At 56.6% G+C, this 24,703-nt stretch overlaps 3 protein-coding genes across 33 annotated transcripts in view; 2 read left to right on the top strand and 1 right to left on the bottom strand.

The window, feature by feature from the left end:
- The window catches only part of NUFIP2 (nuclear FMR1 interacting protein 2), a 43,713-nt gene extending 34,009 nt beyond the window's left edge, over nucleotides 1–9,704 (top strand). For 12 of the 13 annotated variants that reach the window (XM_080402226.1, XM_080402224.1, XM_080402231.1 and 9 more), the window contains one exon: nucleotides 374–9,704. In XM_080402226.1, coding sequence (XP_080258352.1) covers nucleotides 374–426 — 53 coding nt within the window. In that variant the 3' untranslated portion in view covers nucleotides 427–9,704. The remainder of the gene's footprint in view (nucleotides 1–373) is intronic. The other variant, XM_080402225.1, reaches the window with a different exon arrangement.
- CRYBA1 (crystallin beta A1) lies at nucleotides 1,513–19,726 on the bottom strand. Of its 3 annotated transcripts, XM_080402351.1 has the most exons (9): nucleotides 19,439–19,726; nucleotides 16,821–16,986; nucleotides 14,935–15,125; nucleotides 14,120–14,184; nucleotides 13,427–13,546; nucleotides 13,057–13,175; nucleotides 11,331–11,472; nucleotides 10,644–10,786; nucleotides 1,513–10,499 (listed from the first exon to the last, which is right to left on the bottom strand). In XM_080402351.1, the coding sequence occupies exons 4-9, from the start codon at nucleotides 14,162–14,164 to the stop codon at nucleotides 10,352–10,354; spliced, it is 717 nt and encodes a 238-aa protein (XP_080258477.1). In that variant the 5' UTR covers nucleotides 14,165–14,184; nucleotides 14,935–15,125; nucleotides 16,821–16,986; nucleotides 19,439–19,726; the 3' UTR covers nucleotides 1,513–10,351. The 3 variants fall into 3 exon arrangements, with proteins under 3 accessions (XP_080258477.1, XP_080258476.1, XP_080258478.1); XM_080402350.1 differs by lacking the exon at nucleotides 16,821–16,986; XM_080402352.1 differs by lacking the exon at nucleotides 13,427–13,546 and having other exon boundaries at nucleotides 16,821–19,689.
- A 51-nt stretch (nucleotides 19,727–19,777) lies between these two features.
- MYO18A (myosin XVIIIA) overlaps nucleotides 19,778–24,703 on the top strand; it is a 38,920-nt gene continuing 33,994 nt past the window's right edge. For 16 of the 17 annotated variants that reach the window (XM_080401996.1, XM_080401995.1, XM_080401994.1 and 13 more), the window contains exon 1: nucleotides 19,778–19,857. The gene's annotated coding sequence lies outside the window, so the exon portion shown is untranslated. Of the gene's footprint in view, nucleotides 19,858–20,951; nucleotides 24,604–24,703 lie in introns of those variants that run through there. The other variant, XM_080401997.1, reaches the window with a different exon arrangement.

The following is a 24,703-nucleotide window of genomic DNA, read 5'->3' as shown; positions in this document are numbered from 1 at the left end:
AAAACAGTGTCAAGCTAGATTGAATGAGTCTTCCCTGTGTGTATACAAAATGGCTTTCTATTTCTGGTGTAGAGTGTCACACCCAAGAAAAACTTTTAAATTCTGGTGTATTCTCACACTTCACCTGTGAAGGCATTCTGTGTTAGCTTGTGGGTAGAGTGGTGCTTGGAGACTCGGGTGCTGCTGCCCGGGGTTGCGAAGCACTGATCCTGCTCTGCTGGCTCCCGAGTGCATCTGCAGGAGGTGGTATCACTGGGGGTCCTAAGGAAAAGTCTGGTGACGGCTAATTACTTCTCAGATCTCTTGGGAATGTCTTCAGCCACGGGTCCTGAAGGCAGCTTGTCAAAAACTTAGGATTTTGCTTTCTTTCCAGATCCCAAAAGGATAATCACTTATGATGAAGCCATGGATCGCCCGGATCAATGAAGGTAGCAAGACGAGACTGCCTGTTATAACCTTTCTGCAGCATTTGTGCTGTTCATGGGGGACAAAAGGCTTTTATGCTCCTTCTAAATCTTCAGTGCAGCAGAGGAACCATAACTAGAATCACAGGATAATATATACAAATATATATATAGTTATTTAAAAATGGCAACTGAAAGTAATTAGACTTCTTAAGGAATCTGAAAATTTATTTCAACGAGACTACACACGTGATTATTTAATCTCCGGTACTGAATAGATTTTTTTCGTTTTTTCGTTTTGTTTTTGTTTAAAGAGTGAATGCAAGTGATTAACGAATACAGACTCGATTTACAAGCCCGGTTCTAAAGTTCCTGCTGTCATCTACATGGGCAGCAGCAACCCACTGGAGAGGCATTTCCACTTGACAAGGTTTCTGTTTCTTGTTCTGTGACTGTAGTGACACTAATCACAGGGAAATCAGGATGATTCACTATCCTTCATCTCCCCTTTCCCTTCCACCCGCCCCCTATTTGTTGGGGTTTTTTTTTCTCTGTTTTGTTTTCCATTGAATGCTGGAGAAACGCCTTGAAGTTTGCAGAGTTTCTTTTATTTTTTTTCCAGAGAAGTATAATCCGCATGTTTTGTCAGGAGTAAAGCAGCAATCCTATGCTGGGGATATTGTCTTAAAGCATCGTTCTTCTGGGGGAAAGATGGTTATACTGCAGTTCTAGGATGCATGGTGAAGTCACACAGTTGACCTGGCTCCGGTTACACATTGGACTATTGCAACTGAAGAGTTATTTCGTTTCAAGAGACAACATGCAAAAATAAGCAATCTGTTTAGGCATTTAATATGGAAAATAACCAACAACAAAAAAAACACTGTTCCCACAGTTTAATGCCATTGCATTACTGGGAGGGAAAAAAAAAAAAAAAAAAAAGGCAAAACAACTTCTGCTTTCAACTGTAGGTGCTTCATATTTGCTCTGTCTGTCTCCTAACACTAAATGTGCTGGATTTTTTTCCCATTTTCATTGGAAAACTGAAGAGGAATTGAGTTCTGCTAACTCTCACCCTTCTTGAATTATTTTTTTCTCTTAAAAAAAAAAAGAAAAAAAATTAAAAAAAAAAGAAAAAAGAAAAAAAAAGAAAAATGGGAATTTGAATCCTTTTCAATTTGTCCATAGAACGCCAATGGCTGGGCTTCCCGCACCTGCCCGTTGGAAATGCTCTTTTATATTTTAATGCACTCTGTGTATTTCCGGGCTCTGCTTCTAACTATCTCTTAATAAAAATATATTTTATTACAAAAATGGAGGACTTAGGAATGAAAATAATAATTTAAAAATTAAAAAAAAAAAATCCCAAGGAAAGGAAAGCTTGCTAGCAGTGGTAGAGAAGGCTGAGCAGACTGCAGGCTCCAGCTGTGTAACCCGCTCTGTCCCATTGCAGCTTGTGTAGCGTGTCCAAATCGTCTTGGGGTTGGGTAGTTTTTCTGGGTTTTTATAAAAGTTAGAAAGTTCACAGGGTCCAGTGCAAGAGCAAGCAACGAATAAAGCAAAAATGGGTTTCCTGACATACCCAATGCTCATTGTGGGTGTTTGTGGCCAAATACTGGCTCAGGTATGTCTGGGTATCAAGGTCAGCAGCGGTTGGTGTGTCCTAAAATTAGACTGGACCCTGTGGGGCATTACAGGAAGCAGATAAGCCCAAAACTGTTGCCTACCCCTTGTGCTTAGATTTATCCACTTTTTTCTTTCTTTCTTTCTTTTTTTTTTGGTTAACTAGGAGTATGTAGCATGCATTTTTTAATTTTTTTTATTCTTTTAATGAGATTGTTCCTAAATGAGACGCTTAAGTTCATGGTGGGACAATGAAACTTAATTCTGTACCTTTTGTAAGATTGCTAGCTTTCTGTCACGCTTAGTTTTAGAAGTTTGACTATGGATTGCCTACTCCATTTTATGTATAAAATACTATATAGTATAATACTGTAGTGTAATACTATATAGTAAATCATGTATTGTATCAGTCCAGGTTCAGAAATGTGTGGTTGGCCAGTCACAAATAGTTCTGTTTCACCTATAAACTGTACCACCTTTACAGGTGTGTGTAACTTTCAGATGTATAACATGTTTACAGATGTGTCCGACATCTAGTCCTCTGATGTTCCTATTTTTAATTCTGTTGAGTCTCCCAACTGCTTGCCAAAAGTTGGAATCACCTCTGGCTCTGCTGTGGAAGAGCTGGGGCGTTCCTGAGCTTTAAAGTGTTGAACAAACTGGACAGTGGGACGGGGAAAATTAAGGTGGAAGAAATGTGCTTTTTTGGGGGGTTTTGTTATTATTTCCAAAAAGTTGAAGGCTAATAGCAAAGTTTCCAGTTTGTTTTTACTGGCTTTAAGGCTCTGCTGTGTATTTATTTGCCTTGTGTAGTCACTTGTCGCCTTAAGGGCTGGGTTCCATTAAAAAGAAAAAAAAAAAAAAAAAAAAGACAAAAAAAAGACAAAAAAAAAAAAGAAAAAAAGACAAAACCAAACCCTGTTTTGCTTACCTGGGGTCTGTGCTGTCCTGGTACCTCTGCCCCCAGATGTGCTGTCGGGCGCGGCGATGCGGAAGCTGAGCAGCAATAACCTGTGCTGAATCTGACCCTGCACGTTTAGAAAGATCCAAGTCTTGCTGAATATTTGAGGATGCTCCTCTTGGCCTAGTCCAGTCTATCTTCTAAATAGCGAAAGAAGTGCTGAAAGAAACACGGTTCAAGCGATGGGTTGGGTTGGTTTTTTTTCCCCCCAGTGTTTGTCCCTGCTGCTTTGCCTGGCTGCGCCTGGCCCGCGCTGGCGGGACCCATCCAAACACCCTCTGCAGCTTCTCTGCTGTATTTCTGACCATTCTCTGTTCAAATGTCTGTCTGTCTCCATGAGCTCCACGGTGTGTGCTCAGCACTAAGCAGTTAGGAAATCCTCTCTGAGCTCCTGTAGCTCTGGCTTGCTGGCATTTCTGGGATAGACTATTGCCTAGAGCCAGGCAGGACCGTGGAAGAAACTTCCTCGTGCTGTCGTGTAACTCGCCCTGTTGCTGTCTGCAGTCCTCCCGAAGTCCTCACACAATTCTTTACTGAGCACTTATTAAAAATATCTTAAGATTTAATCTGTTTTCTGATTATTTTTGTGTAAACTTCTAAAAAAAAAAAAAAAAAAAAAGAGAGAAAAAAAAACCTGAAATTGAGCTGTGACTAATTTAGCACATTTAAATAATGCTAAGGTGTTACTGATAAGTCTCATGTTTTGTTTTTGTTTGACTCAGAGTATTAGTACTGTAGCATAAACCAAATACAGCCCGGGAAGGGGTGCAGCAGCCTTTTCTCCCGGGTCTGCACCCAAGGGTGTCTGCGTGCGAGGGGGTGAGGAACTGGCGGTGCGTGTGCGAGCATCTTATTTGCGTAAGGAGAGTGAGCGTGTATTTATTTGTGCCATTGTTTTCATTACACTGAGTAAGTTTTAAAACAAAAACCCTTAAATACATGTAGTATTGGAAAGTGGCACCAAGGGTAAGATCACGACCTATTTTTTTATTAGCTATGAAGATATTAATTCAGGTTAAGGCTTCTCTCCCATTTCTGTTCCCGTTGTGGGTCTGATGAGTCCCTTTCCTCCGGTTCTCTTGCCAGGCTGTTTATTGGAGTAAGGATTTCTGCACGGGCAGGGGCTGTCTCCTTTCTTCTCTGGTCTTTCAGCACTGCTGCTCCTCTGCCGGCGGGTCCTGTCGGTGTCTCTTGTACAGGGTCTGGTGTAACGTGGCCGGAGTGCGTACCACCGGCCAGATCCAGCACAGGATCTGCTTTCTCTTTAGTGGATCAGGGAGTGTGCCATCCACTCCAAGAGATGATGTAAAAGCTGCTCCGTGCTCCCATCTCAGTGACAGTGGTTTGGGGACCTTCGGCCTCTCTGCTTCCTCCCACGCCACCTGTCTGGTGGGTTGGCAACACGATGGCTTTCAAGGTTTGGTTGGCGTTTCTGTTTGGTTTAAACCCACCTCAGTTGTCTGTTTAGTTGTTGGAAGTCTCTTTAACAACGTGGGTAGCTCCAGGGCGTGGATTCTGTCGCTAACCCACTTCAAACCATCGCCCTTTCTGAACTGTAAATCCCACTGTTTGCCTTCCGTAGCTGCTGTGAACTTCTTTGAAACATGGGGGGAAAGAAAGGCCAATTCTCATCAGGCTGCGAGTATGCCAGCTATTCGGCAGCTGGGAGCGGCTGGCAGGGTGAATCGCCTAGCTAAATCGAAAGGAAAATCGCTTCCTTCTAGGAGAAAGAAAATTGAAAAAAAAGAGGTGGAAGTTGTCCTCTCAGTTGCGTGTGTAATTAGTGCTCTTCACCTTCAACAGTGTTGCCGTAGCACGATAGCATCCTTTTCAGAAGTGGCTGGTGGGTGACCTCAGGGACATCTGGGAGCGATGGCATTCACAGTGTTTCGGAACTGCTGGTAGTTTTTCTGTGCGTTCAGTTTTTGCTCTTGATTCAGCATTTTCAGTAAATTGCTATGGTGTCCGAAGTTTTCAGGAGTCTCGTCCCTAGAAGATTTTTCTGTATGTACGTCCATAGTGATTTGTTTTTCTTACAGAGGCTGTTTACAGGGGAGATGGTCGAGGTTGGGAGGGGAGAGAACAAGGCTACACCTCATTTAAAGCTGCTACACATTTTCACACCGGTGCGTAAGGCAGGAGGAGGGCTGGGGCTGGAGGAGCCACTAGCGTGGTAGAGTAGCCGAAGAAGATGGAGTAATTCTAGCCTTGGTCACTGCAAGAGCATTTTTTCCATGCAAAGAAGCCCTTGTGCCAGCAGTTGAGAAGCAAGAACCTGGGCTGGTGCGAAGGAGCAGAAGATCTTGGTCTGCGCTGCCTTCCAGAGACTGCAGAGCTTTAGACATTTGCACAGTCCGTGTTACACCACAGGGTAAGGCTGCCTGCCTTGTATCCCGCTCGAGATCCTCCGAGGTGGCACCGAGGCGGTGGGTGTCCGGGGAGGTACAGGAGAGCGCGGCGGTGGCCTTGGCACGAGACCCTCGGAGTCACGCTGCTGGGGGTGTCGGGCCACGCTCTGTCCTGGGGCGGGAGCAACAGTCGTCGTACCTGTGCTTTCCCCGGGGGATGCTGAGCTGTATTTATCTTGACTGTTAATCAAGAAAGCTTCGTATAACGCGTCCAGAGCTCTAAAGCCATTTTGTAAGATAGCAGTATCCCTTTTCTACAGCCTTATTAATGAGTAGAGTATCTTTAAAAAGAAGAAAAAAAAAAATAGTTCGTTTCTTTCTGTGGTATGAAACTTGTGTACTGCGAACATATGAACATTTAGCAAAAACACAACTTAGAGTTTTCTAAAAAAAATACAAAAAAATACAACAAAAAAACCCAACCTGTCTGCTTTCCATATGGTCTTTCCTCAGGTGCTAACTAAGGGTTCCAAAAACGGATACTGCTTTAGGAGTTTCTGCTTTATATTTTTTTGCTTAGGTGGTGTAAAGAGATTTTAACAAGAATGTTTTTTTAATGTAAATAAGATTGTGTCTTTAATTTTTTGTTTTATCTCCTTTTTGTCTATATTGAATAGTCTAATTTTCATTTTATCCTTTTGAGAAGGACCCTCTTAGACCTTCCCTGAAGACATTTCATTAAGTGTTGCTGCATTTAAGAACGATTCTACAACTGTTCATTGTCTTGGATTAATGCTGCTGCTGCTATAAGTAACCCTGAAAATCAAGAATGTGTGATGCACTTTTTTTTTTTTTTTTTTTTTTGACATGACCATATAGTTCCTCTGCGGATAGTTGAACCCTCCTGTAACACAGCCACTAACTCTGCGAGTAGTGTAGGAACTGGGGGAGCCGAGGTGTAGGAGAGGGCTGTACCTGATTTTGGTGCTGACCTACGGGAATTTCTATGCAAACGCAAGCAAAGGAGAACTCTTTTAACTTGAGAGAACACTGTGCATTTTTTATTTTTTTTTTTTCTCTCCTTCCTTTTCTCAAGCTGCTATTGTGAGGGTAGTGCAAATCCCTGAGGTTTTCAACTTCTCCTTCCTCCATGGCTGGTCGGGTGCGATGCCTGAGTAACTCATAAGGTAGAAAAATCTCAATCAGCTGTTGTCTCGTCTCCAGTTTTCATATTTTGGTTTTCTGTTTGAATCTGTCTATGGAAGGAAATTGCTCATCTCTGCAAAAAGACCTTTTTAATGCTTTATCTCAATGTGAAGTTAACCAGCAGTATTAAAGATTGCACGGCCCGCTTCCTGCCCATGCCCCCGCTGGGATGCTGGGGAGTGGTCAGTGCCCAGAATTGGATGTTTTCCAAGAAAAAAACAAGGCCAGGCCACCTCTCCAGCCAAAACGTGCCAGCTGGGGTGTGAAAGCCCACAGCTTAGTAGTGGAGGGACGCCTCGCTGCATCGAGGGGCTGCGGTGGGATGGGCAGGTCCAGAACCTCTCATCTTCATGGGTCACAGCTGGGCTGGCACGAGGGGCTGCGTGCCCTCAGCGAGGGGTTTACTGGAGAAAAAAAGGGAATTGGCTATTTCTAGAAGATCCTTTAGGAAGAATAAACAGTACCTCTGTAAAAGTGAGGGAAGAGTAAGGAAGGTCTAAAGCTGTGTAGGAAAAACGCTTGGGAATTACATCTGCCTGGAAAATCGTATGTAAATACCATAGGCCAGAACTCTCTGCCTGTTTAATGAGTTTATTCAGCATCCATTTCTTTTTGGCCAGCGTTTGCTCTTTTACACACATGTGTGTGTGTGTACATCTGACTAAATGTGCCTTGCGTGTGTGCTTAGTCTTGCCGAGGAGAGTTTGTGGTGCTGCGTGAGCTGCTGGGACGCGCTGTGGGCTGGCCAGGCTCCCGGCTGGCAGCACGATGACCGTGCCCCATCTACAGTCGAGGGTTCAGGACTGTCCCGGTGACCCATCGGATCAAAAGGAGACTTGGGCTTGAGCCTGCCTATAGTGGCTGGCTTACAGTTTGGGGATGATGTCCCGTGGGGTGGCACCTTCCCCGTCCTAACACGAGCCATTTGCTGTGACTTTGGAGGGGAGAGAAAGAGAAGCTGCTTTGCTGTTCTCCTGCAGACAAAAATAAGCGTCGCCGTGCTTTGTCTGCAAAGCCAAAACACGTGAAGGTCTGGAACCGGCTTTGCTCTGGAGCTGGGGCTCTCTGTGGCACCGGGAATCCCGTCACCCAGGGCATTCATTCCCTTCCAGGTTGTGGTTCTTGTTACTGTGGGGGTTTTTCAGGTTTTTGTTGGTTTTTTTTTTTTTTTTTTTTTTTTTTTTTTTTGTAAAGGACAAGTAAACACGCCTTGCTTCAAGTTAACAAAATAGAAATGCTTATGTTTGCAGTCAGTGACTCAGAATACGAAGCTGTGCAATTCTTGTTTCTTCATCTCTCTCCCGACCCACTCACCCCAATGTGCGATTTCTGTCTGAGTCTTTCTGTACTTCTGCCACTGTAAATGTGAAAGCTTGCTTGCATTATTTTCTAGAAATGCATTTTGCACACTCGGGTTTCGCTGAAGCTCCGTGAAAAGGTTAGTTTGAAGCAGATGAATAAAGCTATGCACATGTTTTGAAAGTTTAATTTGTGTCTCATTACCAGAAGTGACTTATCTGCCCTCTTTTGCATTCCTGTGCTGTCATTGCCTGCATTATCTTCACCATCTCGGAGGGTATGATGTAAGGTGACAGTTCTTTGCTGACAGCTGTAGCAGAAAACTGGCGCTTCTTGATTTTTTTAGTAGCCTCTCTCTCCTTTGCTTTCTCTGTATCTCTCTGTATAGCTATATAAATATATATATTATTTTTTTATTTTAAAGAGCCTACTTTAGTAATTGAATTGGAGGGAGCGAGGTGTGCTGGCTTGTGTTTCAGATACACTTCGTACCGTCGGATGAACGAGTGCCCTTTTATTCTCTGGTCGAGAGCGTGGCGGTGGTACCCGCCAGCATCCTGCCGGGTGTGCGGGCGTTGATGAGGACAGGGAGCGCATGGCTTGGCCCCACATGAAGCAGCTTTGAGGAGGGGATGGAGATCAGTCTGCTGCGACGCAGGCTGGTGGCGTGGGCAAACTTGAGGCTTCTAATGACAAAATTACCTGAAGAGGAACCCTACTGTTGTGTATTCCCACTGTGAGGCGGGAGGGACAGGCTTCCTCGCCGTCCCCGCTGCGGGTGCTGTGGTCCATGGCCCGCTGGAGCGAAGGGTAGGCTCCCTCTGGTCTCTGGAGCGAGAGCTTTATTTCGGTTTTGTTTTCATGAGTTGGTGCGTTGGGTTGCAGGTACCACCTTTGGAAACTCGTTGCTTAGCCCGGAGCCTTTGTGCAGGAGAGTCGGGGTTTTGTGTCGGGAGAAGGACGCTGACAGCTTTCTCCTCGTGTTCCCTTCGCCGTGGCAGAAATTTGTACTAACTTGACAGCTTTTTTTCATACAGAACAGGGCTGCTTTTCTATCTACCATCACACGTGTACTTACACACCTTCAGCGGCGTGCGAGCCCCTGAAGGTCCTCAACTTGTTTACTGGGGGGACGGATGCCCCTCTCTCCCCCTCCCCTGACTATTTCAGTGTTAAGGGCGGTGTGAAACACAACCGCGCGCTTCGACTGCGGGCTGGGGTAGGAGAGGTCCCGCCAGGGCCCTCTCCTCTCCTGCCACCCCCCGCCTCCGCCGTCGATAAGTTCTCATTTCGTTTGGTTTCCTGGTGTGTATTAAAATCGCCGTGAGGGGTTGTGCTCTACCTGCTCAGGAGCTGAATTACCTCTGACCTGCGGAGAGGGGCAGCCCCTCTTTGTGTCGATGTTGTAGTGTGTGACCACACGAATCGGTAAAGGTAGTCTTTGTTTCCTTCTCCCTTTCCCGGTATTTCCGATTAGGTTAATGCACTCTGTGTGCCCAGCTGGAAAAGTGTAGGCGTTTTCCCAGTCGTGAGAGGGTGGCTAGAAGAGTTAGTGTAATACCTGCTGTAGCTGTGTCTGGCACAGCCCCTTGCGCTGGTATGGGTGATGTCACGGACTGTAAGGATAGGTAATGTCCATGAGCTGTAATGGCATGATATATCTTTACCAATGATGTCATACTTCACACTAAATGTTTAAAAAAAAAAAAAAAGTTACCTGAAATTTTGTTTATTCTGCACCAACAGGTCTTCAAAATTTATCCAAATTTTATTATTTTATCAGGAAAAAAAAATTTGTGTAGATCGAATACGTTAAGACAGACAATAAGTGATGTAAATTGTTGAATAAAAATTTTAAAGTTTGTGGGTGTCAGTGTGACTTTCTTTTTTGCGCTCGCAGGGAGCATCCCTTGGCCCCGGGGATGCTGTATGGCTGATGACTCAACTGTCAGCCCCTTCGGCCTGGCAGCGCTGGCCACAGAGCCCACGAGCAGCACGGCACGGGTGGCTGTGTGGACACGAGTGGCTGTGTGGACACGGGTGCCCAGTGCCAGCACGGCTCAGGGGGACAGGGGGTCCAGAGTGCGGTGTCCTTTACCAAGGAGGGCAAGGAGGGGAGGAAGCCACGCGGCTGCGGAGCCGCAACAAGCGGGGCTTTGGCTGCTCGGTTTGTGTGTGCAACAATCAGGGGATGAACTTGCCTCAGCGTGAGCCCCGCTAGGCTTCAGTCCCGCTTAAAACAGGCTGGGAAGAGTCTGGTCCCCACTACTGGTATGGGGATGTGTGACCTTAGTCCCAAACACACAACAGCAAACACCCACCAGACTGGTTTATCTTTTTCTTTCAGTCACATTTATTGGCAATTGTGGCAGTTGGTACCATTTGGGAGTGTTGTTCCCTAAGCAGTTGCAGTACAAGAAGGGGTGGTTATTTCAGGAGGGGAGTATTAGCACCAAAAGGGAGCCGGTGAGCTTTAGAAACCTTGCACAGGTGTACTGGAAAGTGGAGAACTACTGCTGGACACGCCTGATGGATTGGATCTGGGAGGTCTGGGCATGCGAACCCCACTCTCTCCAGTGCTTGTAGTCTCCTCCGTGGTGGTCGGACTCCAGGACATACTGGTAGCCACGGTACCCAGGGTATTGGTAGCAAACCCAGCTGGAAGAAAAGGAATCGTCAGGCGGCCGTAAGGGGCACAAGAGGTAAGCACAGGGGTTACGGGATGTCCCCCCTCTGGCTGTGGTGGCACAGCGATGGCAGCGGTTTGTCCCTGCTGCTCATGGTCCTTTGCCCATCACTTACGCGCCGCACTGGATCTTCATGGAGCCCACTTCGTTGTTGGCCCAGCCCATGGCCTGCAGCGAGGGGTAGTCATCGCCGATCTCCCACTGGCGGCCGATGAAGTTGTCTTTCTCAAAGACAGTGATCTTGGATTCCTTGTGATTCTGAGGGGGGGGGGGAAGAGCAGGGGGTTAGGGGGAGGCAGCACTCCCTCCCTGGCATGGATGGGGATGGTGGGTGGGCAATGACCATCCCTCCCTATGGCATTGCTCAGAGGGTTTACTGGAGAGGGAGGTGTTCACACCCTGGGCTTTATATTTACTTCAGAGGGGGCTGGTTTTCCCAAAGCCCAGACTGGTGGAGGTGCTCAACAGGGTGCTGCTGGGCCAAGATGAGGCAGGGGTTGGCTTGGGAGGTGTCAGTGACACTATGCCACAGCTACCATCTCAGGCTGGCTACCCCCCAGCTTTGGTCACGTACAGCTGGCCTAGAAGTTCCCTTAAAAGTTCCAGAAAACAGGGCAGAAAGACCAAATCCTGCTGGGGGTGGGGGCAGAGCTGAGCCCACCCCAAGGAGCCTCTGCCACCCGCAGAGCCCTTTGCAGACTGTTTGTCCTCCCTAACCTCACTCCCTTGGCCTGGTGCTGTTGCCTGGGACATTTTAATGGGATCAGAGACGTGACGGCTCGGTGGGAGCCAGGCCACTCACAGCGGAGCAGACGGGGCGGAAGGACATCAGGCGCTCGATGTGGTAGGCATTGCTGCCGCTCCAGGCGTCCCAGCGTGGGTACTCTCCCCTCTCCAGGATGAACTGCTGCCCGCAGAAGCCGGTGTGTTCGTAACCGACCCAGCTGCAAAAACAGAGCAAGGGCTGCCAGGGCTTCCTGTGGCAGCTCCGGGCCCCCTGCTCGGGGCTGGCACCGGGGCACGGGTGTAGGTGTGAGGAGGAGGTCGGGTCTGGCCTCTGCCCACAGCTCGGGAGGAAAGGAAGCGGTGCTGGATGTGGGCAGGGAACCTGGGGAGCGTGGAACCGCATCTGGTGCCTGGAAGGCAGCCCGCGTGGCAGCACTGGCATCCCCAGCTGCAGCAGGTGATGGGGTCCCTCCCGCCAGGGGCCCAGCCTGCGAGGGTGGCTTGCTTTCCCCTAACCGCTCTGTGGTTATTTACACTGATCGGCATTGTGTTAGGGTGCCACGGAACATCCCAGCTGCCCTTCTCTCCCAAAGGCCTTATTTCTTGCTTACTTCCCAACTACAACCTGGCACAGCTGGAAAGACCTGAATTCCTGTGCCCAAACCAGGCAGAACACATCTGGCTCTGGGCAGGGCAGGGACCCGCCACCTTTCCCCTTTCTTCGTCCCCCTTTTGCTGAAAACAAAGGAGACGTGAGTGGGATGCCTCCACCCTGCCTGTCCCCAGGGTGGGGACCTCTCCTGGGCATGTCCCCGTACAGAGAGCAGGGACAGGGGCAGCCGCAGCCAAGCGGGGAGGCAGAGGCTGGGCTGGGGGCTGGAAGGCAGATGGCACAGGCTGTGCAGCCCACGGACCCCCTGCTTAGGGTGCACGCAGGGTGCTGAGGGGCACGCCGAGCCGGGGGGGTGGGGTGGTCAAGGGCCTGTTGCCACTGACTCAAACTGAGCCCCAGCCCCACATCCCACAGCCAGCCTGCCCCCGTGCAAGGTGAACAGCCTGATTAGGAACATGTCAACTGGAGCAGTGAGCTGATTACGGCGCGAGCACGCATGCCGCTATAATCCCATTAGCATTACAAACCCTAAATATAGCAGCGCAAATCTATCTTGTCTGCTTCCCCCGCCCCAGCGGGATGCTTGCCACAGGGACCGCTCCTTACACACAGTGTCTCGGAGTAGCTCGGGAGAGGTCTTGCCTGTGCCAGGGAAGATTCCCGTGCACGCGGAGAAGCCCGGCTCTGCTCCCTACCCCTGCCAGCGAGCGGGCAGCCCAGCACAGGCTGTGGAAGGCTGCACTCTGGCCCTGGGGAGCTGCACAGCGCAGCGCTGGGCTCAGGGTAAGAAAGGTGGTTCTCTAGGCACGGTGCTTCGTGGGGTTACAGGGCGGGATGGGGACCAAGCTGAGCTCAAGAGCTGCTCAATGAGCACTGATCTTCATTGCATCCTTGGTCACCATCCCTGAGGGGCACCAGCGAGCTCCAAACCTGGCTGCTCCAAGACTACGGGAGGCAGTTTTGGATGATGGTAGAGGTGCTGCCACTGTCCTCTGGCCCTCTGTCTGTGTCAGTGCTGCCCAAGGCTGGCTGCTCTACCCTGGGAGGGTGGCATCCCCCACGCCTGGCTTCCCCTGGCTGCAGCGCTTGGGCGGAGCGAGGACAAACAGCCCTGCTCCACGCTTAGGCACCCCTCGCCCTGCCAGCCCACCTGGGAAAGCATCCCCACCACTGGCAGCCGGGTACTCACGCTCCACACTCCACCTTCAGGGAGCGGATGTTGTCGAAGCCGCACTCCATGATGTTTGGACAGGCTGAAGTGAATTCCATCCTCTTGCCCTGGAAGTTTTCTTGGTCATAGACGGTGATCTGGAATGGAGAGCGAGCTGCCAAGTTGGGAACTGCCCAGCAGTGGCACCAAGCGATTCAGCGCCTCTTTGAGACGGAGGGTTGCGCTCCGTCCATCCGGGGAAGAGCCAGCAGAGGCTGCACTGGGCACCCCTCTGGGCTGGGGCACGGCCCCGCACACCTCTGTGTGTCCCTGCACTGCTGGCCCCACGGCGCCCTGCCTTGGTGTCGGGGGAGCCGCATGCCGGCCCCCGCTCCGCTCTCCTGCTCACCCCTGTGGAGATCAGTTCCCGGGGTAGCGGTGCTGTCTGGAGAGAGGAGCGGAGCCGTTCTGGGACGGGTGGGTGGCAGGGCTGTGGCTGGCGGTTCTCCCGGCCTCTGCTCCGAACGCTCTAGGGCAAAGAGGATTAACGGGGGAAAGGGCAACAGGGAACTCCCCGGGGGGCTGCGGCTGATGCTCTCCTCTTCGGCGGGGTGCGCCCTGCTTGCGCACATGCTGCTTCTCTCCCTCTCAGCTCCCTCCTCGGGCTGTGTCCCCGGAGCTATTGCCAGACCCCTCAGGGCTGCTCACCTCCTGGCTCTGCGGTGCCCACCGACCCCTTTGCAGTCCTCGTGCCTGGCTGGCCCCTGCCGGCCCTGCCTGCCTGCACTGACAGGGGAGGGCGAATAACAGCGTGTGGCTTTCGGGGACTGCTGTAACTGCCTGGCACGGGACGACTGGTAAGAGCAGGGCATGGCTGGCCAGGGTGCTGCAAAGAGACTTATGAAAACACCTAGGAGGTGTTTGAGGAGGCGGGAGGCAAGTTCCCATGGGCAGAGGACAGGGGAGCCTGGCTTCCTGTGCTTCCCCCTGCCTCACAGCTCGCTGTGCAGCTTTCCTGGTCCCGGAGAACTGGCTTTGCCCCTCTCCCTGTCCCCCACCTGCACACAGGGAAAGGCGAGATATGAGGGGTGTGAGGACGTACCTTCCATGGGCCCATGGGGACAGGCAGAGGGTTTGTCTGAGCCATCTTTGCTGCTGGTACGGTGTCTGGAGAAGGAAGGAAAAGCCGTTTGCGCCAGAGCACACCCCTGTGCATCCCTGCTGCCTGCTCATGGAGCCAGGGGACGGCTCTGTGCCCACTGCCTGTGGTGCCTGTTGAAAGGCAGTTGCCCTGCTGCTGGGGATGAGGCACACCAGTCACAGCAAGACCCTCTTGCTAGCTGCAGGATGGGGTGGAGGGCATGGCAGGGGGCTCTGGGACACATCCAAAGCAGGGTGCTCCCTTCTCGCCGCCCCAGTACCCCTTCCCTCCTCCCGGCCATGGCATGGAGCCTGCATGCCTGCCGGGGATGGTGCCTGGCTCCTCTTTCTCATTCCCCGAGGCCAGGCCATTGCTAGGAAAAAGACTGCCGAGAGCCATAGCGGGAAGCTGCGGCAGGGAGCACCAGCTGCCATGTGCCTGGCAGTGTCCAAGAGACCCGCCTGCTCCTCTCTCCGTGCCCTGGCACCCCAGCTGTGCCTCCAGCTAATGGTGGGAGATGCCAGCCAGCATGCCGTGCTGGGGGCCAGGGCCAGGTGGGTGCCAGGGGTGGGCTGCCCGGCGGTAAGAGGGGCTCTCAGCCACCCCAGCTGCCAGCAGGGACGTGTGAGCCTGTCTTTTGCCATGGGAAATGGCAACGATCCCTCTGGGTGTCTTTTGCCACCAGGCAGGAGGAAGGATGTCTGCCCGGCCAGCCGGAGGCAGCAGAAGTGAGTAGGGGGCGAGGTGGGAGAGGTGCGATCGGTCCCAGGACTCACCTAGCTCAGGCGGTTACTGCTGCTTCGCCCATGTAATGTTTGCCTACTTCAGCGGCTCAGCTTTTATAGGGTGCTGCTGGCCGGGAGCCGGTGCCAGCGTTTGCAGAGCCGTCAGCACAATGCTTGCTCTGGCATTGTCCCGCTGATCCCCGGAGATTTCAGCTGCTCATCCCCATGGTCTGAGCCACATTCTTAGGGAAAAAGAAAAAAAAAATTTGATAATAAAAAAAAAAAATAATCGGGGCGGCTGTTTGCACAGATAATCTTGGGCACAAATGACTCAACGGTTTGACTGCTCTGGCATTTTCCAGGGGCAATGCACCGCGCCGTCACGGGGCGAGTGTGGGGGCTGGCCCGGCCTTGGTGTGGGCTGGCGTGGTGGGGATGGCGCAGCGACCCCCCGGTGAGACCCCGTGGGTGGTGGGCTCGGCTGTGTGTCTACTGGGCGCCACCATTGCCTTGCTCTGCCGGCCACGGCGGGTCCCTGCCTCCATGTGGGTGCGGATACCCTCCTCCAACCATGGCCCCGTGGCAGGCAAGGGGGGCTGCGAGGCTGCTCCTCCCCACTTGGAGGGAGCCGGTGTGGGGCCTCCCTTTCGCTGGCCCAGCAGCCATGGCCCCCAGGCCACCCTGAGCCCCGGTGCTCGCCCCCCAGCCCGACACAGCATGGCCACCGCCCTGGGCCCATGCCCAGTGGTGGAGCCGCCATGGGCCTGTGAGGCCTCAGGCCTGCGGTAACCATGGCAACGAGGCACCCCTAGGCCTCAGGCCTCACGGTAACTATGGCAACCAGGTCCGGCTCCCCCATCCCCACCGGGGCTCCCTCAGAGCCCTGGTGGGGCGGGCACCATAGGCCTCAGGGTGTCATGGCGGGCGCAGGCCCGGGCCCTTGGGGGTCACGAGGCGAGCGTGGCGGCGCGGGCTGCTGCCTCAGCGCATGGCTGCCGGCACAATGCACCGCCCGCGTCTGACTGCCCCTTTTGTCTCCCTGCTGGGCAGCCGGCACAAAACAAAGCGCCCCGTCAGCGCTGCCTGCGGCACGGCCTGGCGCCCAGCCCAGGGGACCTTGGCGGGGCTGTGCTGCAGCGATGGCACCCGCCCAGCCCAGCCCGAGGGGGCCCAGCGGGGTCCTGGGAGACCCCTCCTGCGGCCATGGCTGCACCAGGGCGGGGGGAAGCCAGGGGGTGGGGGGCTGTGGGTGCTGCGCTGGAGCCTGGGTGCTCTGCAGGAATGGGGATGGCAAAGCTGGGAGGGGGGTGTCACTGGGAAGCAGAGCTGTGAGGCTGCACCCCAAAGGCTGGACACCAGCTCCTGGGGTGGTCCGTACTGCCACGTCCCAGCAAATGTTGGGTCAGGGAAGGGGAGCAACAGGGCCACCTGCCCTCCGCGGGGCTCCCCAAATGTGGGGCTGGCGGTGGGAACACTCCCGTAAATGCTCAGGGCACCCCCGCTGCGCACCCTGCCCCGTCACCCCTGGCTGCAAGGGGGAGGCCAGGCTGCAGCTCGGCCCCGCTCCCTGCAGCCCCTCGGGCATGCCCCGGCCGTGGCTCCGCGGAGGCTTTGCCAGGAGCCCGGTGCCACTAGAGGGAGAGCTCACCCCGAGCAGCCCGGGCCGCGGCCGGCGCATGCGGGTGTGCAGCGTGTGCAGGGGCTGGACGGCGCCGCGCACCTCCTGCACCCCACACCGCCACCCGGCTCCCCCTGCCAAGGGAAAACGCTGGCTCTGCCTGAAAACCACCCCAGGGCAAAGCCCGGGGCTGGCAGCCACCCCAGGCAGGAGCAGGGTGGGGGCAAAGCCCCTCCGTGTCAGGCATGACCAGGGACAGGTCACCCTGGGCAGAGAGCAGGACCCCAGGGTAGGGCCTGGGCTGCCGTGGGCTCCTCACCTTCTCTCCCAGCTCACACCGAGCACTGCTGGCAGGGCAGGAGCCCACACACCCCCCGGCGGGGACCTGGGGGGGACGGGGGCAAGCGCCTGGGGAGCCACTGCTGTGACGATGCTGGCGGGTCCATGGGTTGTCCGGAACAACTGGTTTTTCTAGATCCCAGAGACTATAAAAAAGCAGTGACCTACTTAGGAAACCCTGTGGTGCTGTGAAACAGATGCTTCCCCTTCCAGCCCAGCTCAGGGCCCTTGCTGCTCTAGCCAGCCATCTGCATCTGCCAGGGGCACCCCAAAATGCTGCTGGCACCGGAGCTTTTTTCCCTGGAAAGCTCAGGGTGACAGGGAAACTTTTCCGTGAATGTGGGGTTTGCTGGTGCCTGTGAAACACCGTGCCAGGGGAGAGCTGCTCAGGGCAGCCCAGCCCTAGGAGAGGAGGCTGGAGAGGGCGGATGGGATCTTGTGGGCACAGGCACCTGCCCGCCTTGCTGGGACACACGGAGGTGGTTAGCCCTGGGAGGTAGCAGGAGGCTGGCCCCGCTGGGTGGCTGCTTGTGGCAGGGCTGTGTGAGACACCAGGAACCTTGTGGTGTCCCACGGCTTGGTGGTTCCAACCGGCATCAGCCCTGCCACTGCCTGCCCAGCGCGATAAGGAAGCAGGAGCTGCCGCAGGCTGTAACCAGCTGTTCATCCGCCTGTGCCGGAGAGGCAGGGCAGAGGTACAGTTGCACGACGTGTCCCTTTGCCACGACAGCTGGGAAACCCACCTGGCAGCCAAGCCAGGGCTCTGCCTCCCCTCCAGTTCACCCATCCCCGTCCCTGCTCTCCAGATGGCTGCGGCTCCCTGTGCTTGGCACCACGTGCCTGGGACAAAGGAAAGCATGACAAAAGCAGGTGGCTGTGCTCACTGCCGCCGTCCTCTGCTGCTGCAGGGGCTGCATCTCCTCTACTGCTGCGTCCCTCGGCCCAGGGCCAAGTGCAGGGCCCCTTGCACAGCTGCCAGCTTGCTCTTGCCATGTTCTTGCACACCCGTGCTGCTCTGCTGCTACATCAGGGCTGTGCCCTGGGTATGTGCTATGGCTGAAAATCACACCCAGCCTTACCGCTGTGAGGGAACAGGGCTTGTGACCCCCAGGCACGGGTGTCCCAAGAGTGGGGGTGAAGCTGGTGGGGCTCCCAGTGCTCATGGGAGTGGTGCTTGCCGGTGCCGAGCTGCTCTGTGCTGAGGGCTGGACAGAGGGGACCTTTCCCCCATGCATGGCAAGGCTCAGCCTCTGGCTGGTGTGCAACCCAGCACTGCTGCGCTGCAAGGCACGGTGGTGAGGCTGCAGCCGCAGGGAGGACCGGAGTCCCCCTCGCCCTGCCACGCTCACAGCTCCATTGCAGAAGAGCCAGGAGCACCCACTCAGCCCCCGACAGACAGCTGCAGGGATTTGGAGTGAGCACTCTGGGGTGCCCCAGGGCAGGGCAGGAGTGAGAGGTGGCAGGGGCAGTGCTGGGGGCAGACCCCTGTCCCCACAAGTCCCTCTCTCCATCCTGAGCTTTCCAGCAGAGGCTAAGCACTCCCTGAGAAGTGCTATTGGAATGAGCTCGTGGATGCCCGTCTCTGGGGTCCAGCTTCCCCAAGCCCTGCTCCAGCTTCCCCAGGGCTGCTGGGCCATCCACGTCCCACGAAGGGCCCAGGGGTGGCCCAACTGCTCCCACGTCTGATAGCAAGGGCAGCTGGCCCAGCACAGACTGCAGGGCTTGTCCTTAAACCATCCGTCCCCAGGGCGGTTGCCACCGGCCTCCTGCTGTTGGTGGCCAGGGGTGGCCCATAGGGCTTTAGCTGATCTGATGGACCCTGATGCGACATCCCAAAGCTGGACACGAGTGGAAGGGGTGTAACATAGGCTCTGTGGTGCTCGCTGCTGGGCACACTGAAGGATGCTCATCATTCATCACGTGCCATCTCCCAGCCAAGGCAGCCAGGCACCATCCTGAGCAGTCTGGTTCCTGCAGGCTTGCAGCCCTCCCTGGGGACAGGCGGTATGGGGACAACTGTCGGCAGCAAAATGGCTCTGCAGGTGGCTCTGCCATGTCCTGCTTTGTATTCCCCAGGCTCAGCATGGCCAGCGGGGACTGGCCACCTTGCTCTGGCAGCCCTTCCCTGTGCCAGATCCCCTACAAGGGGAACCCCAGCAGTATGTGTGTGTGTGCACTGGTGCAATGCATGGGGGTGTGCGTGCACTGGTGTGAGCACACGACATGCATGTTTTCCAGCAGGTGTGTTGCATTGCATGGCAAGGACCAGCGTGCGTGCATTGCAGGGGTGTGCCGGAGGGACTGCACATTGCTGTGCATGCACTGGGGGCGCGAGCATGCTACCTGTGTGTGCAGCTGTGCAAAAGCAGGTGTGCACGTGTGCTGCGGGGTTTCTGAGCAGGGAGGTGCGCTGCAGGGCGCGGGGGGGTGCCACAGCCGTGCATCGCCGGGGGGTGCCACAGCCGTGCATCGCCGGGGCGCACCCTGGGGCGGCGGGGTGGCAGCGGGCGGGTGCGTGTGCCTGCTGTGCACAGGGGGTGCTCATCGCAGCGCCTGAGTGTTCCTGGGTGGGCAGGACACCGCCGTACAGGGCCGTACCGTGCCGTGCCGTTCTGTTCCGTTCCAGGCTGTGCCGAACCGAACCGTGCCCTGCTGAGCCGAGCCGAGCCATGCCTTGCTGTGCCGAGCCGAGCCGAGCCGTGCCGTGCCGTGCGGTGCCGTGCCGAGCCGAGCCGAGCCGTGCCGTGCCGTGCGGTGCCGTGCCGAGCCGAGCCGAGCCGAGCCGTGCCGTGCCGTGCGGTGCCGTGCCGTGCCGAGCCAAGCCGTGCCGTGCGGTGCCGTGCCGTGCCGTGCCGAGCCGTGCCGTGCCGAGCCGTGCCGTGCCGAGCCGAGCGGCGCGCGCAGAGCCGGCAGTGCCCGCCCCGGTGCGGAGCTGCCCCGCCCCGCCCCGCCCCGCCGCCGGGGCCCGGCACCGCCGCCGCCGCCAGCACCGGGCCCCGCTCCGCCGCCGCTGCCGGGTGAGTACCCGCCGCGCCCCCACCGCCACCGGTACCGGTACCGGCCGCGGGGCGGGGGCACGCACCGGCCGGCGCGGGGAGGCGGGAGGCCGGGCTGCGTCTGCGTCGCCCCCCGGCCGGGCCGGGCCGGGCCGGGCTCTGCGTGTGCCCGTGCCGGTGCCCCCGTGGCGTTGCTCAACGGTGCGTGTGTGTGCGCGTGTGTGCGCGTGTGTGCGGGTGCGCGCGTGCCCCGCCGGTGCTGCTGCGGGGCGGTGTGCGCGTGGCCCGCTGTTGTCTTGCAGCGCCTGTGCTTGTGCATCCCCCGGCGTCTTGCAGTGCGTGTGCATGCGTGTGCGTGCGTGTGCATGCCTCTGTGCGTGCATGTGTGTGGCGGCCCCCATTGTGTCACCTTGTGCAAGCCCCCCCTGCTGCACTGCGGGGTGTGTTTGTGCGTGCCCCCCCCCCCCCCCCCCGTTGCATTGCAGCACCTGTGTGTTTAGCACTCAAGCTGTGGGGTGCTGGAGGTGTGTGCACCCTGCTGGGGGTAGCTGTGGGTGCCAGGGTGGGCAGGCACTCTCCACCGGGGGACAGGTAGCCTGGCCCTGCACCCCTTGGGTGCCCCAGCACCCACAGCAGCGCTGGCCCCGCTACCAGGGAGAAACCACCGACCTGGGCCTTTCCACTGGGGAATTGCACCCAAAGCCGTTAGCCCGGCTCACCATTAACCATTAACAATCGCTCCTGGGGCCGGTGACACTGGCACCTGGGTCTCTTTTTGGGGTGACACAAGAGGGGTGGGTGGCCTTGCAGCAAGTTGCCTGTGGCCGCCACGGCGCCTGCTTGCACGTTAATTTGCCCAGAGAGGAATATATAGAGCAGTGGGTGAGGGCTGGGACGCGCGTCCAGAAATAGTGTGGTTTCCAGCCGGCCTGTGAGATGCAAATCATCTGGTCAACAAGCGCCGGAGCTAAACTTAGGGCAATTACAGAAAAGTGTGGGCCCGTGGCGGGTGCGTGAGGGCACACGGCAGCTGGTGCTCCCCCACCCCGGGCTGGCCCTGGCACCCTGGCACTGGGGGACCCCCACCTGGCAGCTCCCACCGCCCCATCCCCACTGGGAGCCGAGCGTTCCCACAGCGCCTGCACCAGCACTGAACTTTGCCCGGCGGTGAGCCACGGCTCAGCCCTTCACCTTTGCAATGGGCTGGGCCGTGCAGGGGGTCAGGCTGTGAATTTGGGGCCAGAAACAGGCGATGGGGGAGGTGCGTGCCCAGTGGTGACGGGGCTGTGACCCACCTGTCCTCCCCCCAGCTGATCACCGAACCATCTCCTGCTTTCACTCCCACACAGCAGAGCCTGGCAGCGATCGCTGCCCCTGTTTTGTAGGGACTCTTGGGCTGTTTTATGGCCCGGCTTTGGGGCGAGGTGGGTGCCAGCATGCCACGCATGCACCCTGTGCACCCTCCTGGCCTCTGCCACCAGCCTGGGGTGATGCTGCAAAGCCATCTTTGCTGCTGGACGTGGGGTTCCCACAGCAGGAGGACCCAAAATCCCACTTTGGAGACAGCCTAGTGGCACATCCCAGCTGTGAGTCGGGTAAATCTGGGATTGTTTTCCTCCTGACACATCCCAACATTGTCTGTAAGGGCAGGCAGTGCAGAGGGATTTGGAAACCCCCTAAATTTCCTTGTTCTGTGGAAAACTTGTGTCCAGCAAGGAGGCAAGGAGCCATCGCATGGGTCAGCCCCCTTTGCCCTGTGTGGGAGCTGGGCTGGCCGTTCGGCATCGCTGCCGCTGGCACCTATTCCCTGGCATGGCATTGTCCCTGCCTGGCCGGGCATAGCTGGGGCGTGGGATGCCCCAATGTGGCGTGCCCAAGGAGGTAATGACCGCCAGCTCGTGTGCCAAAGCAGTGTGCAAGCACGGCCTTACTGCCGGCATTGCAGCGGGGAACGGAGCAGGGAGGGCAAGCGACCAGGAAACTTGCACTGCAGGTCCCTGCGCGGGGAGCGTGTCGGACGAGATTGCGTCTCGGGGAGAGAAGGAGTGGCCCAGAGTTTCAGTGAACGCCTCCCCACCTGAAACACCCCGGCAGGGACGTGGGGGCTCGTGGCCATGGTGGGACAGCGAGGGGGAAGTTGTGTGTGTCCCCCCCAGCTTCTGCTTGGGTGACTCAGGAAGGGCTTTTGTGTTTGGGGGCCTCCAGCTGGAGCTCCCTTTCTGCCACCTGGCCCTTCCAGGGTGACATCTACTGTCCCCTGCCAGCCCAGATGTCACAGCAGCGTCCTTGTGTGCAATCCCGGGGCACAGCCGGCGCCCGCGGGTGCCTCTCCCACTCCCTGTCATGGCTCATGCATGCTGCTGCCCCAAACATGCCTGGCAATGGGTAATCCTGGAGCGAGCCCGGGCTGAGTCAGGGAAGGCACGTTGGGTCTGATTCAGGAGCAGGGAGACGCTCAGCAGCCGCCTCCTGCTCGCGGCGTCGGGCTGCACCCATCCGGCATCCCCGGGGTGTGCGTGCCGCTGGCAGGAGCCTCCTTGGGGAAAAAGGCAGCAAACCGCAACGGCATCCCACGTTGGCTGGGGACGCTGGGGTGTTTGCTCCAGCCCACAAATCTCTTGTCCCCCCTGTCCCACTCCTGACAGCAGTGGCCTTGTGTGGGGCACCCGTGGCCAGGCCGCCGGTGCTGCCTGATTAGCCATGCAGTTGGTAACGCTTGTTCCCCCTTTTTGTTGAGCGTACAAAGGCCGGGAGGGAGCGTGTGTGCAGGGGAGAGAAACCTCCGAGGACAAAGAGCCCGCTGGCCGCCTGTCTCCTAGCGCCTCGCCTCTAACCAGCACCTGCCCTGCAAGCGGCTCTGCTCCCGAGAGTCCCCCCAACAGACTTGGGAAGGGGTCGTGGCAGCCCCCTCCCTGCTGTAGGGTGGGCGCAGGGTGTGCAGCCCCCTCCCTGCCATAGGGTGAGCGCAGGGTGCTCCCGGGGGTTCAGCTCTTTTGGCTTTGGGGATGCGCAGGCAGCTGGGGTACCGTGGCATGCGGCACAGCAGGGGGACAGGGACAGACGCAGGTGGTTCCCTCCCTGCCATTGTCTGCGCCGAGGCCATGGCAGCGCTGCGGAGGACCCGGCAGAGAGCAGCCCCTGCGATGGCGCAGCCACGGGCCCTTTGCCGGCAGCACCTGCTGCAGGTCATGGGAGGGAGCTGGGCTGTCCCCGGACTTAGGTCAGTGCTCGCCCTGCAGCCAGCATTTCAGGGAGAGGAGAAAGGAGCGGGCTTGTTTCCGTGCATTTTGGGGTCCTGCCGATCCATGTCCTGGCTGTGGGCCTGGGCAAAGCCCTGGGTGCTGCAGGGGAGGGCAGAACCCTGGTGTTGGGTGGTCTGGGCGGCAGAGCCGTGGCAGCCCCTCTGGCTGTGGGCAGGAGGCTCGGAGCTGGTGAACACAGCCACCTGGCTGCACTGCGTGCCCGACCTTGTCCCTCCGACTGCTTCCTCTCACCCCCTTGGCTGTATCGCGTGCCTGGGGCTGGCACTGTGCTGTGGCTTGCAGAGCTCTGCCCTTGCATGCCCTGTGGCTGGGCCTCCCCTGGGCATGTGTGCTCTGGCCCCGAGGGGCAGCAGGGTTCAGGCAGTCCCCTCTGGTCCCGTGAACTCGTGTGGCTTTGCTGAGGGGAGGCCGTGTCCCCCGTGTCCCACTGGGTGCCTTCAGGGGCAGTGGGCACCGCTTCTTGCGGGGAGGAGGCACAGGCAGTGGCAGTGATGCAGCACTGATGCTGCGCTCCGCCAAGGTGCAGCTTGGCACAGCACGGCACAGCACGGCATCCACACACCCCGGGATGCCCACGGAGCTTGTGCTGCCAGCATAGGCAGTGCTGCCTGTCCCCGTGGGTTGCCCAGACCTCGTCCCCATGCCCGTCAGAGAGCTCTAAAGCAGATGCTTCAAATGTGGGGAGTTTTCCTGTTGTCCTTTGTGCCGAGGTTAAGTTCCTGCGCGGCTTCCTGCCCCGTTATATATAGCTGTCAGCCTGCCCCGCATGGCGCTGCCAGCCGGCTGCTCCACTTCGGAGTTGTTTATCTGCAGCCCAAGCACTTGATGGATATCGAGGCAGTGGGGAGGGTTCTGGCGGGCACTGGTTGCCCTGTGGGCAGACAGGTCCCTTAGCAGTCCCTGAAGCTGTGGGTGCCCCCAGGGGCTGGGTGCATGCGGTGGGGTTTTTTTGGGTGGGGGAGTCTGGGGTTTCTGCTGTACCATGGTTTTGCCACCGGCTGTGTTCTCCCCACCCCCCTGGTGTGGGATGCCCGAATGAAAGAGCAACTGTTCCTGGAGGTCACTGGTAGCGTCATGAGTTTCTGCGTCGCCCTGGCTAAAATTAGACACTTATCAGTGTTTGTGAGGGATGTGATTTTACAGGTTCCTGTTTATTAGAGCAGCCGTCACTTAGGGCCGTGTTTCCGTCTCCCTCCCCAGTGGGGACACTGCCTGTGGCTGTCCCCTGCAGCTTTGCGGTGGCCAGGGCCGGGACGAGTGGCAGAGGGGCCTCTGTTTCTTTGACAAGGGGCTTTTGACCGGCAGGTGGGACGCCTGCAGTGCCGCAGCCAGCAGCGACGGCCAGTTTTGCCCAGGGAGTGTCCACACCAGCAGTAACTGCTGCGAATGCAACCAGGATGCCTTCCTCCCCTACCCACCTGTACTGCTCCAGAACGGCTTCTGAGCTGCGGGAGATGCTGGAGGTCTTCCCACCGTCAGCCCCGGTGCTGGCATGGGGATGCACGTGGGTGTCAGGCTTCTGGGCTTCTTTTGGGGCACCTCTGGGGATGCAGAGCCATCCTTGTTGCATCCCAGGGCCTGGTGCCCAGCCAGGGCAAGGACAT

Source organism: Falco punctatus (assembly GCF_963210335.1).
Source record: "Falco punctatus genome assembly, chromosome: 1".
Lineage (NCBI taxonomy): Eukaryota > Metazoa > Chordata > Aves > Falconiformes > Falconidae > Falco > Falco punctatus.
The sequence above is the reverse complement of the archived record's forward strand: the minus strand, read 5'-3'. Positions and strand labels throughout refer to the sequence as shown.

Bases quoted from the DNA above. Each gene is read 5' to 3' on its own strand.
- CRYBA1 (XM_080402351.1), bottom strand. From the start codon at position 14,164: ATGGCTCAGACAAACCCTCTGCCTGTCCCCATGGGCCCATGGAAG. The intron at 11,473-13,056 runs GTGAGTACCCGG...CTGTTTTTGCAG, and splicing joins CTGAAGGTGGAGTGTGGAGC to CTGGGTCGGTTACGAACACA. The intron at 10,787-11,330 runs GTGAGTGGCCTG...CCCCCCCCTCAG, and splicing joins TCCGCCCCGTCTGCTCCGCT to AATCACAAGGAATCCAAGAT.